Source organism: Ceratina calcarata, unplaced genomic scaffold (assembly GCF_001652005.2).
Source record: "Ceratina calcarata isolate Rehan_Ccalc_2016 unplaced genomic scaffold, ASM165200v1 scaffold120.2, whole genome shotgun sequence".
In the NCBI taxonomy this organism is placed as follows: Eukaryota; Metazoa; Arthropoda; class Insecta; order Hymenoptera; family Apidae; genus Ceratina; species Ceratina calcarata.
The window spans coordinates 48,314-70,343 of record NW_017132980.1 but is presented as its reverse complement, the minus strand read 5'-3'; the positions used below and the strand labels follow the sequence as shown (position 1 = coordinate 70,343).

The 22,030-nt window shown below is 39.5% G+C and overlaps 1 protein-coding gene across 1 annotated transcript in view; it reads right to left on the bottom strand.

Moving 5' to 3' along the window:
* Nucleotides 1-22,030, bottom strand: part of LOC108626176 (uncharacterized) — a 72,969-nt gene that overhangs the window by 13,885 nt on the left and 37,054 nt on the right. The window contains exons 2-7 of the mRNA XM_018026704.2: nucleotides 21,699-21,863; nucleotides 5,073-5,209; nucleotides 3,835-4,123; nucleotides 3,247-3,524; nucleotides 1,055-1,207; nucleotides 380-574 (exon numbers count right to left, since the gene is read on the bottom strand). Of these exons, the coding sequence (XP_017882193.1) occupies nucleotides 380-574; nucleotides 1,055-1,207; nucleotides 3,247-3,524; nucleotides 3,835-4,123; nucleotides 5,073-5,209; nucleotides 21,699-21,863 (1,217 nt within the window). The remainder of the gene's footprint in view (nucleotides 1-379; nucleotides 575-1,054; nucleotides 1,208-3,246; nucleotides 3,525-3,834; nucleotides 4,124-5,072; nucleotides 5,210-21,698; nucleotides 21,864-22,030) is intronic.

The following is a 22,030-nucleotide window of genomic DNA, read 5'->3' as shown; positions in this document are numbered from 1 at the left end:
AATTTTATTTGCAGAGAATATGATATCTGAGAACACAAGGAGTACGTTATAATTTTACGTACTATTATTTCTGAAGAATAGAACACATCCAATTTTGAAATGTTTTATTTCGCGCGAAAATCCTCGGTCATTTAATTAAAAGGAAAATAGAAGGGATGGAGATAAAGTAATCCTTGGCCGTTGGAAAGAACGAAAGAGAGAAATAAATTACTCGATTGTAGAATTCGTTAACTCTCGTTTTAATGGGAAAAAGTGGTCGGTCCGTCGCGTCGCGTTCGTTTAAACGGCGCGTCCGTTTCAACTCGGACAGAGTTCCCCGAGGTGTAAAGCACCTCGTGTTTCCGCTCGCCGTGAATGTTTGAAGAGAATTACCACGTACTTGCACTTCTAATTGAAACCCGTGAAGCGAGTGCGGCGGCGTAGGATGGAGGAACGTGCCGTAAGGAGACGTGGTGAACTCGACTAGGATCTCCGTGCCGCTGCTCGTCGCTTCCGGTACCGGCTCGCCGCCCCCACAGAATTTCAGGATCACCGGGTCCCGGGTCGTGTAACCGTCGTACACCGTCACGTAATCCTGTGGATGAAATCGACCTTCTGTTTTCTAATCCCCTCGGAAGAGCGAACACCAGTGGAAATTTTACAACTTCATCTCTGTTTGTAAAGTTTCAGTGTTTTTCAGATAGATTCTCGCATTCAATTTAATTGTATATATTACAAGTGACGAGATTCGATAAATTTATTGGAAAGGCTTATTGAAAAGACTATCTTTCTAATCATTGCACATATCCTTGAATACTCTCTACTACATTTTAAACAAACTTATCAGACAGTCGACTACCTTATCTCTTTAATCAACGAGAAACCTTGCACACTCCGTCCATAAATTCCCTTTATCGCTACAGACCACGACTTGAATTTAGTTAACTGTTAATGAATTCGCCAAAGGGGTGATTTAAGAAGGCAACTCTCGCAATTTACACGGTCACGTGGTCGAATTTATCTCGACACCTCGATACCCTATTTCCACAGTTTCTGGGTGTAGCGTGCCACTTACTTGCACCAAGTCGCAGTCTTCCCAGAGGCGGAGTTCACGGGGCGACGATTCCGCCTGGGTGGCTGGCCTCGCCCTTATGGCAACCAATTGACCCCGGGGTTGTTCCACCGAAATTAAAGCGTGTTTCCCTGGTGGTACGTCATGCTGCCTCACCTGTGCCAGACGATTATACCTTCAGGAGTATTGCCTAAGAGACGTTTTCTCATAAACTTGTCTCCTCTCATAATGAAATCATATTCCATTTCTCAGTCGTATTATTCTTTTCATTTTAGAAAGTGGTACGAAATTTGTTATTAGACGTTTTTCATTAAAGAAATTAAATAAACAATTCTTTTTTTTTAATTGATAATTGGTCTTATTCAATGAATCGTCTCGTCGCTATTTTTAATTGGAAATAAACCGTGTCATTCGATTCGAACAGATATGAGCGTTAATTGAAAGGAATTGATTGGTCGGATTCTGATTTGAAAGAGTGTATCGATTAGGCGAATAAACGGGCTCGCAGGAGCGTGGTTAAATCGAATTACTTCTCGATCAAAGCACTCTCATAATTGCGCATCTCCGGTCGTACGTCCCCACGCCGTAGCATAAATGTTTACACACCATCGTGGCCCCGAACACAATCACTCCACATATTTCACGATACACTCGTGTCAAACGCTCTAGCCATTTCGCTCACTTGAATATCGGTTCATTCGTTTATCCGCAATAGAATACTCTACTCTATTGCACTTTGTGTTTCACATTCGCTATGTACTCATGTCATTTGTCTTTTATAAAATCGTTTGGAAAAACATCCACAAATCCGGGAATTGATTAACGTACAGATTCAGGTATCGATCGATAGATCTTATTTTTGACAAATGATTCTTGTCAAAAATAAATTATTTCAAGTGTTTCACTCTACTTCGCATGGAGTTGGGAATGTCCGATACGGATCATAAATTGTGTCGTGGACCGACGATTTCCGAGCTATTTGAAAATTTATGTAGCTGTCCGGGAGAAGAACGAAGTTCGAGCTCCGAGGGGATGCAGCTTCGTGACCGGAAATGGGGCGGTTTCTGATGTTTACGTAACCATTGGACACGTCCTGAGTTTTTCTTACGCTAAAGGCTAACTATGAAAAATTTATTTTTTACCTTTCATACGCCCTCGCATTTTTACGTCACAGTGCATTGATTGATGTGCAAAATGTACAGTCTCATAAATGAGATGAGAATACTGTTTGAAAAAGATGCTACAGTGATCGATCGCGTCAACCGTTGTATGAAGTATTGCATTAATTTTGATAGCAAGCATTGCATGATGAAAATGGATCAATGAACGTTAACGAAGCCACGTTGTCGGTGACCGTGACAGGGAAAACAAGGAGCGGTAATCCGAGAAGCCGTATTTCACGGGGAAATCGCGGCGAGCAAATTGAACGGGACCGGGACGCATCCAGTCGAGAACGAACCTATCCGAAACAACGTTAGTATCCGCGACGAAAATTTACGACGGCGACGTTACCCCGGCTGCAATCCGTGGACCCATTACTCTCCGTTCGGCCACTAAACTCGACTTCTCGCGCTAAATACATTCCGATGGAGGCTGAAATTTCAGCAAGCCCGCTGACTCCCGCTTCGACGACAATTGGGGGCTGGAAACTTTCTGCATGGCCGTTCGGTTCGGTTTCCGTGGGAGGCAAAGTGGCCGAGAGGGATAAAATAGTATAAGCTCCTGCTATTCGGACAGCGATTGTCTGATTAGCAACGCCGGTTAAGCGAAATCGAATTTTGTTTTCAAAGTATCTTTCAAACGATTCACCATTGGCAAACTATTCGCATGAATTCATTTAGAGTTGAACGAAAACTGTTGCAACTGTTTCAATTGGTATTTTATTCTTATTGAGAGAGAAACAGAATTATCCATTGAATATGCTAATTTTCGAGGAACTGATAATGGGTATACGATATTATTAATTCATAAATAAATTGTGTTATAAATATGAAACAGGGAATAATCTATAAATGAATATTATATTCCAACAGAAGGTCAGCATTTAAAATTTCAGTATTCTGTTGAATAATCAGAATAAAATATATCAGGAAGAAACAGTTGAATCTGATTCCTGATGGGATCAATGGACTATGATAAAAATCCGGATTATCTTCGTGCATTTTCTGTTTATTCGAAAAGTTTTCAACTCTTACCGCGTAGTAGCAGGTGAGATTGCGGGGATAGAGTCCGGGGAAGTTTGGCGACTGCAGTCGGCATTTCTTCCGGTCGCAGTTGCTGAATATGCGGGAGCAGTAGGTGCCGGATATCAGGTCCCCGAGGTATTGTTCGGTGCTCGGCTTCGTCGCCGTCGTCAGCGACGTTTGCTCGACCATCTGAACCGGCATGGCCATCGAGCTGTTCGCGTAATCGCTCGAGGACGTCGAGACCGTCGATTCCGTCGACGCCGGCATACCCGTCGCCTGCGTTATCCCTGCAATTTTTCATTCATTCATATTATCATATATACATATATTTCTCTGCGAACTCAGTAAATTTGTAATACCAGTTTACAGAATTGAATGTAAATTGGAATTACTGGGAGTGCACAGAGGATCATAATTTTTACAGATTTTTTCAATATCTTTGAAGTTCGATTATTTCTAGATTTGGTTTTCATTTACAAAGATTACTAATGCAAATATCTAAAAATGTATTTTATGATTTTACTCTAATCGTTCTCTGAGGGGATAAAGCGAAGTGGCACGTAGTTTCTTTTTTTCTAAACGGAATTAGGAACGCACCTACGAAAGGGTTTCTGTAACGCACGACGGCGTCAGATTTTCTGATCATCTTGTACGCCATTCTGAAGTCGAAATTGAATCCCGTCTGATCCTTGCTGAGCCTGAGCAGCTTCAGGGTGATGGAGACGGTCTGTGTTTCGCTGTAGTAAATCGCCGGGCCCAACGACGTGCCGCACCAGAGGCCCCCGACGTCCGGTCTCTGGGCCTCCGATATTTGCAGCGAACCGTCCGGGCAACCCTCGGCCGTGAACGACACGAATTTCCCCAGAGTGAAACTGTCGAACGTCAACTGCGAGCGGAAAATTGCGGTCAAACCTTTCCCTCTTTTTTCTGATGGAATTTTCAAATTCGTTGAACTTGGATTTTTTCATTCCCATGCATTGTTCTGTGGGAAATTGGATGATTGGAATTTAGAGAATCGGGAAATTGGAATTCTAGGAATTGATACTTGGGACTGGAAAATATGAGGTTGAGAACTGAAATTGGAAAAGCTTATTGAATTCCATTATTTAAAATTATGCGTTAATTTTAGCAAAGTCATCTCTCGATATTTCATACAATAAATAATTATTTGAGAAAATTCTTTCATAAACGTGGAAATTAAATACGAATATTGGAACAATTATTGGCTTATTATAATTTTAAATAGAACCACGTTTCAACTTGTCGTCGAGTTTTCACGTCTTTTGATAAAAGCAGGAAACATGTGGGAACGCCGGTGGAAAGGACATTGCATAAATAAATTTGGCAGCTGCTAACTTTCCCGTTCGTTTCTGTTCAAAAAGTTCTCGCAGCCACGCAGAAACGTTATTCGGGATGCTTCCCAGCGGTCTAACCGGTGCAATCCTAGCAATTTACGTTATTAAAAATTCCACCGTTAATTCCTGTCCGTCTAGCAACTGCCTTGCAACTCTTTGACTTTTTCTCATCCCTCGACACAGAAAATAGTAAAGGTCGCTTTTCGTCCTATTCCTTTCTAAAAAATTACACAGATAAATATCGCAATAAAATTAAATAAATAAATTTCAACGAGATTATGTTCATATTACAATAAGTAATATTGGGAGATTTTTTAAATGAAAATATTCCATAAATAAAATGTGCAACCTAATTACTTAAATAATGAAACGAAATTGGAATTTGAGTTTGGAGGGTTGTTTAATTATTTCCGAAGTTCAGGTATGTAGACTAGGACTGATTGCATGTGATGATCAAAGGCTTTGAACAAACGAACTTACCTGTACGATGTCTCCCAGATCGCCACCGGGTGCGCTGAACGTGAGCTTGCAAATGTAAGGCACCTTGTCTTCCTTCGGCCTGTGAAGCTCCAGGTCGTACGTTTTACCCACGTCGCCGTAATACGTTTTATTGCACGCTGCAACAAAAATTTCACAAACCTCGAAGCACTTCAATTACTTAAAGAAACTCGTAGAACAATTATTTGCGAAATCGAGGATATTTATTTGTGTAGAACGATCTCAGTTTATATTTCGCTTTCTCGACTGTCGCAAAAGTTGTATTATTTCTCTATCTCTGTCTGATTGCTAATTGGAAATCTTGATCGGAATTAAGATTTAATTTCCTCCTTGAACAATATAAATCCGAACTGAATTTAAAAGTCTCCTGGCGAGCTCCCGTGTAATCGCTACTCGACTCGATCAAAGGGATTATCCAGGTTGATTTCGAGGCCGTCCGAGCAAGGTATCGACGGAGGCACTAGATGAATTATCGATGGCCCCGGGGTCGCGGTATCTCAGACCGCTAGAAAAATTCGGTTCGAGCTTATTCGAGTTTAATGGTGAACACGAGCACTCGATCAAAGTCAACCCCGAAGGAGGACGCCATTGTGTCCACTCTGTATCGATCCCGTGTTTATTTTCGAAAATTCTTCAAATTCTTTAAATATTTTTATCTTATAAATAAAATACAAGTCTTGTGTCTTTATGAAATATGAACACGCTTCGTGTGACGCATGGAAGTGAGCAGAGATTGCAGTGAATAAATGATAAGAGAAATCTCTATTCGAAATGCATTTTTTAAATTGAATTCTTTTCCATACTGTTGCGAAGTTTATCTATTTTAAGACATTTATTGTATTAAACTAGTCGAGCAAATTATTTCTTATATGCAAATGCACGTGCGACAATTAACTCGAAATAGATTTGTTATGCAGATTATTATTTTGCTAAAAGGTATTGTTTATAATTTGCCGGATCGTAGGATACTCTTTGAGCCTCAAACTGTTGTCCATTCCGATGCATAATCGTTGCCGGATTTCCATTGGTCTGTTTCAAAGGAAACTCGGCGCCGATTAAGTTACTTTGGCTTCCTCTATCGCATGCACCGCACCGCGTGCAGAATTACATCGCGCAGAGACGGGACGGGACGGCTTGGTTACAATACTAGTTCATTGTGGGGCTTCAAGGGCTCATCACGGCCGTATGTAGGGTGGAAATCGAGGCTAACATCGCCTGGCAACGTGGACCAACACGCGCGTACACTAATACGGCAGGAGCCAGGGGGGGTGAATGGGACTGAACACAATGCACGCCATTTACAGGCATCGGGTCTCATTCCTAATCAGAATTCCAGCTTGCCTCTCCAGATACCACCTCAAATCTTCCAGATAAACTGTAACCGATCAGTCTAATCAGCCAATTTGCAGCCCTGAATTCATCCTGCACTTTCACCGTTTCCGAGTTACCGTCGAAAATGATTATAGCTATATAGGGTCTTCTCGTTGAACTTACAATTCATATTATAGATAAGAAATTTATTTAGATTCTATTCATTCAATTTTATGGAATTACTAAGAAATCTGATAATATTATTCTTTTAAATTGATAATTCTATTCGAAACATTCGACACATCTAATCCTGTTTGCATTGTTCTAATAAAACAAGCTACGTGAAANTTTATTTATTATTTCTTGACGAGGTCTTGCATGCTGCTTATAATTATAAATATTAATTGAATATATAAGACTGGACCGACGATCGTTGATTAGTATTACATTTTTTAATGTTATGCAAATTTGAAACGACCAAAGGGAGATAAATCTGTTATCCAGATTTAATCTTTTTAATAAACGTAAACAAGAAGAAGCAGATATCTACGATCTGGTTATCAGAAATGAAGATTCAAGAAACTGAATCATCAGATATGTACGCTAGGGAAAGCCAGGAAACGCATAAATCCGCGGAGAGACGAGTACATTCGACGGTAAATCCCTAGCCGCTCGTAAAAGTATCTCGCATCGCGGAACTCTTTTTTCCAGTTTCCGGCGAATTTTTCATCGCGTTTCATGATCTCTAAGATCTCCTATTTCCCAACCCGAAAACTAAACCGTGCGAGTGGATCAAAAAATTCTTTTTGGGATGTAAGCACGAGATAATAATTGAAGTAGTCATTAAGAAAAACTGTATCTCCATTTGACTGAATCTTTGATTCTGATCAGTGATTTTGCTCGAATGCTTATCGGCGACACGTTCCTTCCTCGCTTATCCTTCTTTCGTTTATGGAATACGTGGGAACTTCCGGTTGGGCGAACGTCGGTCCTGTCGTCGTTTCTCTTTGGCTCGCCCTATTTCTTTCTCAGGCACCCGGTGATTTATCCAGTTCACTTTCAGACTTCTGTGTCTCACGATACAAGTTTTATACTGTCAATCATGAAACGTTCTCGTATCGATAACATTATCAATCATTTGTGCTTTATGATCACCGGGCACCGGCTTAGCTCAACCGGTTTTCATTAACTTCGTGACAATTACGAGTTGTATGTTACATATAATTTATCCAGCAGTAATTACTTCCCTCAAAGATATTGTAGTTTAGTTTGCTGTTACGTAAAACGGAACCGGATGAACAAAAGCGTAGACAGGGACGTAGCAGAGAATTATAAATCGCGACAGCTTCCGGGAAGACACTATTCTTTCTCTTTGGAAACGGTTCAGGAGAAACGAGGTGGCTGTCCTAACGGTTGAACAGTGACAAAGGCCCATAATTCGTCAGACACCATCGGCCGAGACACCGGGGGAACGCATATCCGGCGGTGAAATGCAGCCAAGTAGTTGATGCCAGTCATTAGTCAGCAGGCGGGAGACGTATACCGCGTCGAGGAGATGCCGTTGCCCGGGAACTTTCGTAATTTGACGTAACAGATGCACCTGCTGAATTCGTAATACCACGGCCGACCGACTATCGGTTTCCAATACCGAATCCTGTCATTAAACCTAACGACGACGTGTGTATATTGAATTACATACCAAATCCAACTGCTCCATTTTAATTCATGCTGTCTTTTATTTTTCACTAGCCACCATTTTGAGCTTCACTTGATATTTAAGAGAAATGTTCCTTAAATATTTAAGAATGATTCGTCTTTAAATTCCCTCATTAAATTGATAAGGTATTTATTTCTGATCTTTTTCCTAAATGAAGAACGGTTTACTTTTCTTTCAAAGAAGTAAAAGTTCTTCAGTTTCTTCAGAATAATTGCAAACTATCCTTTAATCTCGGTAAATACAAAACTGAAGGGTTGCGGATTTCCAATTCCAAAGATAGATTTATCATAAATTCGGTAATGACCCAGAGATAAAAATTGTTGATAGAAAAAATCGGCTCGTACGATCACCCTGGGTTATCGAATTCTAAGCACGACTCGAGTCGATTGAATCAGCTGGAAGCCTGTTGAGCCCGTCCGGGCGTCTCCTTTCTTGTCACCGGGCTCCCCATTTTCCACGAAGAGGATCCATTTCCAAGAGAGATGCACCGATGAGGGAAGCCAATATGGTGATACCGTGCGATCAGTGGCCTATCAACCGGAGTGCTTTTGCGGCTTCCCCTCGTGGTGAATAAAAAAAAAAAATCACTCGCGGGACGTTTGATCGCGAGATACAGAAAGACTTATGTATGTTATGTACTTCTCTTTATTCCTCATGTCGGTCATTCTTTTATTCATCTTCGATTTCGACTCTCAACAATGACAAACGTTGCTTTAATTGTTTCATCGTGAATTTCAATGCTTCATTTATTGTATTTTCTTATACAAGCTTGACAAACAGTTAAACAATTATATATTTTAGGTGATTCATGCAAGAAAATTAGAAATCCTCACGCAGTATTTTTAGTTAAAAAATTAAACTGACTATTCTTGTAGATTCAGTATAATATTACGTACATAATAAGCGTTTTTAAAGAGATTGCATTTTTCAATTAGAAAAAGGAAGTGAGCTGAGCAAATTGAATGGGTTTCATGAGGAAAATGGGAAATTTCCATAGTTAAAGTAAGCAGGAAATTAGGAAAATGTAGCCGCGGGAATTGGGATTTGTAGGCGCGACTGGCGTATCGCCAATCGCAGACTAACACTACTTGGCAACTGGGATTCGACTCTGGACCATAAACAAGCTACCCTCGCCGACTGCTCGCGATTAACCCTTTAGAACCAGCACGAAATACTGGCCACTACCGAGGGGCGATGCATATTCTCTAATTGAGACTCTCTTCAAACCTCGCTTAGTACACTTTTTCGTTACGGTTTTTTACGTAAAATAAAACATGCGAACGCAGTGCAGCGTATGCAGTTAAAAATGCATACAATATGAAACAGAAATCATTTTTATCATATAATTATTACGATATGTACTCAATTTCGCACAGCTTGCGATTTCTGGATAGTCAATTTTTCCCTGTACATGAAACTCGCGTATGAACTTCGCCATGCAGAAAGTTGAACACTCATTAACTTTAATTAAATCTCACTAATTGGACAATAGTTATAAATTCATGTGCATGTAAAATTGAAGATACGATAATTACTCCGTGAAATGGAGCTCGCATTCGTATCGCGCGAAATTATGTGACGAAATGTTTGAAAACGAATGCATTATGAAAATGTGCGTTTTAATCATGCGGTGTCAGGTTGAAAATTTCATGCCGGAGTACGGAATTCGTCTGGTCGTTTATCGGAGGGGTGGCTGGTTGGTAGCCGCCGGCTAAAAGAGAATCCAGAGGGATCGTTTCCTCTTCCCCGCTTTTGAAACATTCGCAGCCGCCGGCGACGAATGTTGCCAGCGGAACGCGTAAGGATCGACGCGCCACCACGTAGAGGAAAAAAAGAAATGGAAATATAAAGTACGCGTTGCTGGGATAAGCGAGACGATGGTCGGGAGGCTGGGTGCAGCCGTGGGTGCTCGTTTTCCAAAGGGGACCAGCTGCTTTCATGCCTCGAATCGAACACACACGCAATTTCAATCACCGTCTACAGTTTTTCCTAGTTTTCCTCCTTTTACTGTCTTCCACGTGATTTACAACGGTTTCTTCCATTAATTAGAGATGATGACTTTGGTTGAATAGAATTTTAAACGAAAATATAAACGTTCTCGGTATTCTGTGTATTATTTATAAAAGGGGACGTGATATTTTTTATATGATTATTACATTAAATTTTATATGAAAAGACAAATGATTTTCACGCATGGTCTATTGATGAAACTGCAGAAACGTAAATTGTGTTTGCTATAAAAAGGCGTTGAGTACGTATACATATATTTTCTCTCATGCATGTGGATGAGAGGTTAACGTCTGATAAAAGGCGAAACAAGGGAGGTTGGGGGTTGCGTTCTCATTGAAAACGTTATATTCGCCATGGTTCGGCGTTGAAAGGCGTCGAGCAGCCGTCGACGTCGCAAATTGTGAAAATCTCACAAAGATGCGCGCAGTCTGCCACCACCCCTTTTCATCTTCAACCCCCATGGTGTCTCGCCACGTTCCACCGATGTATTCGCGCGTCTAATACGTACTACCGAAAAACATTTTTTTTTTTTTTTCCGGCCGGGGGATACTCTGTTTTTTGGTTCGCTCTTTTTTTTTTATGTAATGGAAATGGTTCCTGTGTCGATGAAAGCTCCGCTTTAAACTGAAATTCGTTGCGTCGGTTTGCACAGGGTAAACTGGTATGAATTTAAATACCCTTCTGCAGTTGTCCCGCGATGTTTTTTTTTGTACATCGATTGCGAAGTTTGTTAGGGGTAGGAGAAAATATGGAAATAACCAGGATTCCCCCCTCCCCCCCATTTAATATTCATCGATTCTTGATTTTCACTTTTTCATTTTTGTCTAGTTCATTGCAAATCGTGTGTCAGATTTAAAAAACAGAAACGGACGGGGAATCATAAATGAAATTAATATTATTGGTTTTAAAGGACGAAGTGAACTGGTTTTTAAATTAACGATACGAACGTTTTGCTTTGGGTAAATATCTGCTTATGGTCTTTGGTTAATGCGCGCGAGATACGTATTCACTGAGATGCGTTCAGCTCATTTTAGAACTTATTTCTGGGTGTCGTGCACAAACGAGGGTAGTTTGTTCAAAGAGGAGTTTAACGTAGCCGGGTGCTCCACGTTCCATGCTTTGAACTTGCTTCCTGGTTTACAGGAATGCGTTTAAAAGTTTGGTAACAGAGTTTATCCACCTGCCGCTTGACAATTATTACACACTCGAATCCACCGAAATTTCGCTTCGAATTCAGTTCTCCACTTGTGAAAAAAAATTCATACTTGTGGTATTTCAAAGGAACTTGGCGCTCGACGCTTGTCCGGACGCGAGTCAAACACGAAAATCTCGCGGAAAAAATTCAACCGGGTCGTGTCCGCTGAAAAAAAATTCGTTTCAGAAAATCCCCGTGCCACTGTATGGTAAAAGTATTTTTAAAAAAATCACCGTCTTTCCCTTTTCATTAAAAAAATTTCATTCAACCGTATGGAAACTTTTTAATTAAAATCGCAGGGAGGCAAGCATTGGAAGATGGTTCGAAAGCGTATGGCATCCCTATTTGAACCGAATGCTCGCCCAGCTGGCCCTAGGCCAGTTTCGTGTCCGAGCTTTTGCTTATATTTTTTTCCCGATATCAGTTCCGCCTACGGATAAATTAATTGGTCGCCGGCTGTCGTGAAACGGTGAAATGAAATTTCTCTCTCTTTACGCTCTCGTGAGGATGTAAACGAATACCTCCCTGAACAGCGGATAGCTACGGTAGTCGGTGTTCTTTGTTTTGCTTCTATTTGTAAGTTCCTCTCGCTGGGCTGCAGGTGCAGTCGTTGTATTAATATCTTCATGAACCTCGTTATCTTACAATTTTATTATGTAAACGTGTTGTACAAGAGGATTCTGAATATACTTCGCAGTTTCTTGAATTAGCTAGTTATACATATACATATATCTAACCTTTGTTCTACAAGAACATCATTTTTTTATAATCAGATTTTTGCAACCATTATCTTTTTCAATTATCTTTCAAATATTACTTGTACTGTTCACTGTAGTCTTAAGCAGATAATTTCATATGCATTTAAGAACAGCCAATCAGAGACGTCTCTTTTAATTTCGAATGGAGACCGTTAAAAGCGGACGCATTGTCGCAAGTTTTAATTGCTCTCACATTTTTCTACCTGTTTGTAGTGTAATTCCTCGTGAGAATCGGTGAAAATATTGTTGTTCAACGAATATGGAAGAACCTAATGTTTGTACCGACCCGCAATATGTAAATGCGTTAGAAAATTGTCTACGTGTAGAGATTAATAAGACCAAAGCGATGATTTCTGGTAAGTAAACCCTAAATTATTTTATTTTAGCAGCATTCATGCTTCGTCTTGTTAAGATTGGTTAACTGAATTAAGAAATGAAAAATATTGTTGATTTATGTAATAAAATATGTATAAGTGTTACTATGTGTATATGTGTATATGATTGAATGTAATCAAAATGTTCTTCGTTTAACATGTTCAATTTGTTTGTTCGCGTTTTTTTTTTTAAATCGAACTTCAAATTCGTCGATGTGAATTTTTGGTCAAGGTGTGAAAACCAAGACGAGAGAATTCCAACTGCGACTGCGTGCGATGTTGTTAGAGAGGAAGGTTTTGAAACAGAATGTTCAAAACCTGGAGAGGAGTACTCTAGAATTAACAACCAAAATCACGAGGTATGCATTCTTAGCAACGATCAGTTAACATGACCGAGCTATAATTATACTTGAGGACAATTTACATAGACAGAAGAAATCTCTCGCCGACATCAGACAGAAAGTCGAATTAATGAGGCTTGGTCTAGACGACGAATCCAGGATAATAGAGATCGACATAGAACATTACAAAAAAATTATGAAGGAGACCAAGAAAACATGGGAATCGTATCATGTGAATATCTTTTCATACTTAATACGTTCGAGACGAGATAATTGTTGCATCGTTTAATATTTCAATAGCCAGAAATCTAGTCTTCATTTTAATAAATACAAAATTAAGGATAAAGGAAATGTAAAAGTGGTCAATTTTTCCAATATAATACGAGCTAACTGGACACAGTTTTATAATACTTGTAACATGAACAGTAAAACGCGCAATGATATGAAGACAGATTTTCCTGTTAATCTTAAATGTGTTAAACAAACTCCAGAAAGAATTCTCATGAGGAATCGAATTCGTTTGGAATTTGTTTAGGCAGAGTATGAGGAGTTTCCACTGGCTAAGATCAGAAAACAAGAATGGATCAAAGTTGAGACTATTCGGATCCAGAGGATGATGTTGGAAGCAAAGATCGTCGAATGCAAGAAGATCTTGCGAACACAAGAAACGGTCGCTTGGCTAACATTGCGTTTCAAGATCGTAATGTTCGCACAATCAATGACCAGGAACATGGATCTCGAAAGGAAGTTGCCGAATCTGAAAAAAAGAGTCAAGGACTGCGAGAACAAATTAAAGGAGAAACAAACAGAGGTCCTCGCAGCTATTTTATCGATGTCCAAATTGTTATCAACTCATTTGCATGATTAGAGCGTATAGGAACACATTGTGTGTGTAACAATGTAATGTCTATCTTTGTTCAGTTATTATTATGTCAATTACTGTGTTAAACGTCATATCAGCCATTACGTGAAACTATATTAATTATTGGAGCAATCATTATAGGGAACGTAGCATCAATTAGTGTATGAATTATTATATCAATTATTGTATCAGTCATCATCTGAACCATTGAATTAATTTTCATTATAACATTTGAAATGCAATTGATGTTGCAGTTGAGTTTCAATGATAATAAAATAAAATTAAAAATTGATTCTGTCGCGACTACTTTTTTAGCTGGAGGTTGCAAAGAAGATACAAGAAGAGGAGAAGAGAAGACAGGAAGAGGAGAAGAGAAAGCGAGAGAGAGAAAGATTACAAATGCCACCACCTACCATTAATTACACTCATCTTTGTTCAATGTCTAGGAATCCTAAATTCTTAGAAAATTGGCAAGCAAGCCGTAGTAACGTCTCAGGTTAAATACAAATCATATTCAAAATTACGTTTCGTGTACATCGATCTAATACAGAACGAAATTGATCAGATTGGGACACGCTGTCGGTGGATACGCTAATGTTAGAAGAAATCTACGAATCGGACTGTAAATCGAGTCACGAATCGGAAAGTTTATTCGGCGGAAATGTCCAGAATTCGCCACGCGAGGAGCAGATCGATGCGCATAGCGTCTCCCCGGATCAGCAGGAGAATCAGGAAATGGAGCAGGACGCTGTGAGCGAGCCGGAGCAGGACGCTGTGAGCGAGCCGGATCACGATTCGATCGATCGTCGATCTGAACATAATTTCGCGGAGGAGGATGATCCAGTCTTGAAAAAAATGAAACTGATGTCTGGGGAGGCTATTGACTCTATGGCATTATCAGAGAAGAGTGTAAAGAGGAACAGTACAGTACCGAGAATCGTGAATATCGAGACGGTACACTGTGATCTGTCACAGTTGAAAACAAGAGAGAAGATCAATCCAATGAAACGATCTATAGATCAGTCTGATCGATCTTCGCTAGTAGGCATGTCCTCCTTGAGAGAGCCTGAGGTGGATAATTCATGCACTATATGTAGCCCTCAATTTGATTACGCTGATATAAGCAACATCAGTTTCTCGTCGGAAATGCAGAATAGTAATACTATCATTCCTATTTTAACTTCATATATACAATTGTTCTCTGTTAATTTTATCAATTTTTATATTATATTATATTTAGCCAAACGATTTGTGCTTGACGGTTCATTCTCGAATTTATGCGAGAACACAATCGTGTCTATGCACTCTGAGACTACGGAACTGGAAGAAGGGGCTAGAAGAAATAATCCCACACCTCCGACGTCAGAGTCTAACTTCCTACGTAATTAGCCAATAATTATTATAATAACTTTCATTAATCATCGATTATATTATTTTCTTTCTTTGGCAGAGTTCGACTTCATGAATATTACAAAACCCGGTGGGAATCTTTTCTAAATGATAACAGGATTTAATAATTGTTTATTCGTTGCTGTAATTCATATATTCTAAACAATACGTTCCTTATATCAAGAAACTTCATAATCCTTGTAATTGTTATACGACAAACGTGTTGAATCTTTCAGTACTTCGTTAAGAAACTTCTCATTAATAATAAAATTGATGACCGAGTCATTTTTGAAGTTATTATTTCTTTATTATTCCTTGATTAAAACGAGCAATCGTTTTTAAAGCCAAGTTATTTAATAAGTTTGTGCAAACGAAACGGAAGGAGTTGCAGGGGCCGGGGGCTGGTTTCTTTGTTCGAAACGGTAATAAGCTCGGTTTCTTTTTTTTTTTTTTGTCCGCGGTGAATAATATTCGAGCGAAATTACGCGTGCTTGTAATTTCCACGGTCGACGACGGACGGTAAAGAGCTCGGCGTGCCGGCCGGCCGTAAGGTAAGGAACCGGGGTAAAGGAAACGTGAAAGGCGGGAAGGGGGTTGCAAAAGAGGCGCGCGACGGGGTCTTGAGTGGGAGAAAGGAAGAGGCACTCGGCTCGACGACTGGAAAGTAGGTCCTTTAAAGCGCCCCTTTGAACGCCACCCCCCTGAAAGACCATTGCCACCGACATTTAATCTTCCGTCTGAATGTTTGTGAATTATTTAAAGCACCGGCCCCGCAAAGTTGGCCTGATCGCTTTGTCGATACGTCAGACGATTGACAACCAAGGCATCGTGCAAGAGTCAGAAGAAATCGTTTATTTCATCTTAAACCCTCTTCAATTTTGGACCTCAATACCAAATTGCTGCGAGACCGACTCATGAAGTATCGGCCATTGAAAATGGAATTTTTTCGTGTGTTACGTACGAGTCTCGAATGAACGTTCCACATTATAATTAGGGACTGGGCCACTTGCGAAGTCCTCTTTCAACCTCTTTGAACTAATGAACCGAGCAAACACCGTTTTGTATGCTACATTTCCGCGTAGAATTTTTAAATCTTGATTCAGGTCAAAATTGTATGAGCTCCAAAACGTTTCTAAAGTCTATTCAAAAGTCTATTAATTAGGAGTGATTTCATATTTAAGGGGTTAACAAGTATTACCGAAAGGGAAATAATTTAATTAATTGCAGAATGAAAATAAAATAAAAATTTATCTCTTTGTAGGAAAGTTACTGTCGGGCAAGAATGCGAGTAGAATGCTAATACGAACGGGTAACTTCTTAATAAAACCCCATCCGCAACCCTTTTACGAGCGTCGTTCTCTACGCTTAATTGCTTCAACCGGTATAATTGATATAAATTAGTCGTCTTCGCGCGCTCAGCTAGAATTCATCCGAGTCGCAGTGGACGAAGAATACCAAAGTTTGTTATTGCCAATCGAAACTTTCCTTCCCGGCGATCCTCCCATCCGGTTATAAATGCAGTTTATAAAAGCATTGGTATACCGAGTGTCCTATTTAAATTCTTTCCACGGGAACTTCCTGTACACCGAGCATGCTTTATTTTTCTCTATTACTGTTGTATAAATAATAATTATTATAATTATTTTATATATTGACCATGATATATGAAGCTTGTTCCTTTAAATGAAGATAAATGAATTTTTTGAACGAGACTCCCTGTACATAACATCCGACTTAGTTTCGAAGTTCCGGCGTTGACAAAGATAAATTAGAAAATTTAATAGAAATAAGGGAGGAAGGAAGCTTAAGGAAATTCATAATTGTGCGAGCCAACGGTTTGATGAAAAATGGGGATGGACTTCTCTTTTAAAGAAGATAGCTTACTGCGGTCCTCCTATCCTCGTCGTGACTCCATATTTTCTCTTTGTAAAAAGATTACAGTGGAAGGAGCAGAAGAGATAGAGAATTCTTTCCTTCTTTATAGACTTTCATATAAAAATTTCAAATTACAGATAGAGATTATTTCAATTATAAAGCTCTTCAGTTTCTGCTTTCATGTTGCTAAATCAGTCTTTTATCAAAGTTTCATGCTCAAATGAAAATAATCCTCCATGACCTATGCTGGTTAATTATATAAAATTTTCATATCATACATTTAATTTCAAAGTCTTTAATTTCTGTCCTTTTATTGTCACGTTAGTCAATGATGTCTCTGTTTGCAAACGTATAACAATTTATGTTTTAATAAATGTAATTGTTTAATGCGATAAAAGTGTACAATTAGAATTGTTGGATTTGATTCCCATGATAGAAAATAAAATGCAGCTATTTGCTTGCGTGCCTTACGTTCTTGAAATTTTGCTGACCATTCTTTATCTGTTCCAAAGAGTCGGGCCTGGTTTCGGTTCCGATTCGCTTCCGGGCGGTACGTGACCGGAATCGCCATTGGCACACGTTTCTGAAAACCGGAAGTCCTCCACGACTCGGAGCCACGGGTTCATCGGGTTCGGTGAGTAAGTGCGCTATCGTCTTCCCTGTTTTACCAGCTCTCTTCCCTGTTTTTTTTATTCTTTATCTATCGCGAGTAGTAAAGCCGGAAGTTTGAATCGGGCGCCGCGTTTTACGACTTTGTCCGCTGAATTACAATAGGGCCTCCACCCAGTCAGCTTATACGATCGAAACCGTGTCTCCCAAAATGTATTTTCACATATTTTACAGAAACTAATTGTATTCACTCTTCGTGAAAGGACAAATCATTTGTTCTGCAAATAAATTCTTTTTCGGAAACAGTTCTCTGCTCATTTGTCTCGAGAGATTAACTTGTTCAATGAATTCAATGCACTTTTATTCGTATATTCAATAGATTTAATAATAGAGATTGTAATAATGCTTCTTTTACCAAATTTCCAGGTATTACGTTCGGCGTGTAATGAAATTGGCGAACCACTGATAAGAGAAAGATCCTCTCGCGGTTCGAGGTAATCAAACTGTACATACATTGCGGGTGGAAGCCGTTCGGTTGATTTAGGAAGTGTAGCGAACTATGCGATCCCAGCCAGAAACTGAGTGAACCTGTTATGGTCGCGTTAAACGGACGTTGATTAGGTTCGAAGTTTATCAAGATCGTTATCGGTTAGCTTATGACAAAGTACGGGAATTTACTTATTTAGATAGTGGTTAATGGGAGTAGGAAGAGAAATGAAGTTTTCATTATAGAAACTCTCTATACTGACTTACAACATATATCAACCTCTTATAGCACGTAGTATGTAGAATTTATTATTCATTTATTTATCTGTGTCTACTTATCAGTAAACCACCAGCCCACGGTTAGCCACGGTCGCCATAATTAACCAGAAATTACGACTCTGGTTTAGGGTGCGCGCACGTTAACTAAATGCCACGCGAATTTATATTCTACGACGTGTTCCCTCTGCTTCCCTTCCTGATAACCATGATTTACGTGTTGGTAACCCTTATTATTCTCATTACAATCTTCTGAGACAACATTTCCTTTAGTTCAGACATACATATCTCGTTTCTATACTTCCTTCCCTTGATCACGCGTATACAACTACATATGGACTTGAATCAATCTGATTCTGTATTATAACAATACTATATTACTTATTTCTTCTCTTATTATGCTCATTAATGTACATACAATTTCAATAGTAATGTGGTTTTCCAATTTGGTCATAAATATTCGATTATAATTATTTTCCTTACTTGGATTGATCTTCCCCTAACTTTATCACAATTTTATTTGTGAATTTATTATATCTAAGAAATCGTGGAATATGAAACGCCACGTTTATCGATCTCAGGCCTTATTACCGTAAAACCAAAACGAACCACGTTTTCTCTTATCCGTACAAACATTTAATACCACCAACCGCAGAAAACATTACGCGATTATAAACGGGACTCTGGCTGGCTTAATATTCGCGGTGAGATTAAACGAACCAGAGAGATTCATCGTTCTCTCGTACTCATTCTTTTTGGTTTCAATTCTGATGCTAGCCTGGGATCGTTAACTATTCCAATTTTTAGAATATTAGCGTAATAGAAGAATGGTATTATTAATTAGTAGGAGAATCAATACTAATTGAATATGCAAATCTTTGAGCGTTCCATTTTGAACAGGTTGTATTGCATTCTCGAAATATAATATATTTTTATTCGTTTTAACATTATAATAATACAAAGCAAATTCCTAGTTTATATTTAAGCATCGAAGTCTCTGAGCTTCGCAAAACAGTCTCCAGAAAATATTCGACAGTATTTTCTTACGTAACACTGAAAATGGGTTATCAGGTGACATCGTCGCTTTCCATTCATATTCCATTGTTTCTTCGATATCTGGCCAAGTTCCTCGCTCTTTACGTCCCATCCGTTCGTGAAAGTTTCCCCTTACGGGAAATCGATGGAACGACGGGGTGGGAAAGTCGTGTCATTAATTTTTCCGTCTGTTTCACCCGCGGTTCGAGCAAACAGGCAAATATTTCTCCTGATGCCACCATCGACCCCTCCGGCCAAATCGAACTTCCCAGTTAGCTTCTTCTTTTGATACGGATAAAAGTTGCAACTACAATTTCCACCGGACGATAACGTTCATCTTACACGAGATTCGCTTTGTTAGAACGTTCAAAGTTTGATGAAAAAAATCTCAAGTACTTGCGCTGACAGTATGGATACATTTTTTATTCATTTAATTGCAATAATGCTCTGTGTGAAAACGCAGTGACTGAGATATCAGGTCTATGAATTATTTCGTCTAATACCCTTAATGCCTTCTGGTAATAATTCATGCGAGATGAGGGATAATTTGAAGAATAGAATATCAGAGGGTTGGAAGGGAACGAGGGTCGTTTTTGCCTTGACGCATCTTCCGGGCAAACTACCACCATTTTGTCACGGTCTGTCGATAGCAGACCTTCTGAGTAAGGGAAACATCCCCTGTCTTACGTGGGGATCGAAAGACTCCATCATGAGTCTAGCACGGTGAACTCTTTATACATATTTTGGAAAATATTTTTTCTATGAATATTTCAATAAAGTCTTCTACTAAAAGATTGCAAATCATATTTCTATTCAGTTTTGTATTAAAAGTGGTGAATGATTTAATAATTATTTGTTTAATATTTATTTTTGTGGATCATCCGTGAAAAGAATATTTTCGTAAAATGAATTGAAAACAATTGTAGAATTTGAAAGCGGCAGAAAATAGTTGGGCGACGATTCTGTTAGCGAGACAGCGTCGCATTAGGAGGGGGTGGCTTTTGTGCTGCTCTTTGGGAACGGTTAAATCGCGCGGAACCCGGAACCCAGGCAAGCAGCTACGAATTATTTACGGCAAATGGTGGAACGATGTCGCACGGTCATCACTCGGACAGCTCGTCGAGCTCGATTAATCTCTCGTGACGGGTGTCTCCTTCTCTTTCCTCTGCTATCTTCCATTTACCCATTTTCCACACTAATTACACGTTCACGCTTCAACCATTCCAAACGTAAAATATTAATTTTTCAAATTAACAAAGAAGTACGACGGAGTTTATAATTTCAAGCGCGTGAGAATGCGTTTCCTGGGATGTTTACTTTCATTGTAAGTAGTAAACGCTTTAAATACTGAGACATAAAATGTATATGACATTTTAAATTCTTAAAAAACAGTAAATTGAAGAAAAATTTTACATTTTACAGCTTATATTTCTTACTGTCTATCATTTGAAGAACAGAAGAGCACTTAATGTGTTTAAAAAGAGAACCTTGAATGGATCGGAGGCAACTGAAAACGGAAAAAGCTAGAAACGAAACTCGATTACCGAGTGAAACAGGGGAGAGCTGAAAGGGTAAACAAATACAGAATAGAAGAAACAATGGAAGATAGCGAAGAAAAGGAGGTCTAACGAAGCAGAAACTCTTTGGAGTCTGCGGCAATCACGACGCAGGGAAGTAAGGGCAAGAGTTCGTTTCGGTGAGCTTTGAAACGTGGCTCTGATCGTGGCACATCGGTAGGAACAATGAAGAAGAATCAGTTACCAGATCCCCGGACCCTCTCGTGACAATGACTCGACCGAAATGTTCGCGGCTATGGAAGAGGTCGAAAAGGCGCGATTGTATCTGCCCCGGGAACCGTTAAACATTCAGACTAATTATTAATTATTGCCGAAAAGAGATCGCTCTTTCACCTCTAGTTAAATCTGATTCCGATCGCTCTGCTAATTTTATTAATCAAATTTAGACTGCAGCTCTTTGCGAGGAGCGAAGCATTTATGATGTCAAGTTAAAAATTCATTTAGTACGGAAATTTCTTCTATTATATAACATATTCATTTTTTAATCGATACCATGAAAGCTCTGTCGTGCAAGTGCACTTTTAACCCAATAATGCCCGTAGTAAAATATTCACACGTCTTTCGAAACTTTAAACTGCACGGTAACAATTATATCTAAAGTTTCGCTGAAAAGCCCGGGGGTGAAACCTCGATTCTGATAGCGTAACTAAATCTCGCGGCAAACTCGATTACCGGGTCGGCCGACCAGTAGTTTTAACTCGACCCGCACGCGACATTGCGGCAAGCAGTTACCACGGGCATTTTTTTATCACGGGCCTTCGCTTCACCTTTGACACGGCCGTGTGAAACTCACGTGAACATTGCCGTGGCTCGTCGGTGCCGTCGCCGCAGTCGTCGACCACGTCGCACACCTTGTTCAGGGCGACGCAGCGGCCGTTGCCGCATTGGAACTCGCTCTGTCGACAGGAGAACGCCGTCGTCGCCATAAGAACGCAGACGAACACCGGCCAATGCGTGCCTGAAACAAATAATCAATGTTTCGTATTAGCAATCGGCTAATCTCTTTGACTGTGTGACGTTTTTTTAATAAAACTCTTAATCAGTCGCATCTTATTAACATTAGAAAGACTGAAACTTAGTATATACCTATATTGCCCAAAGCAGTCAAAATGACTGCATTGTGAA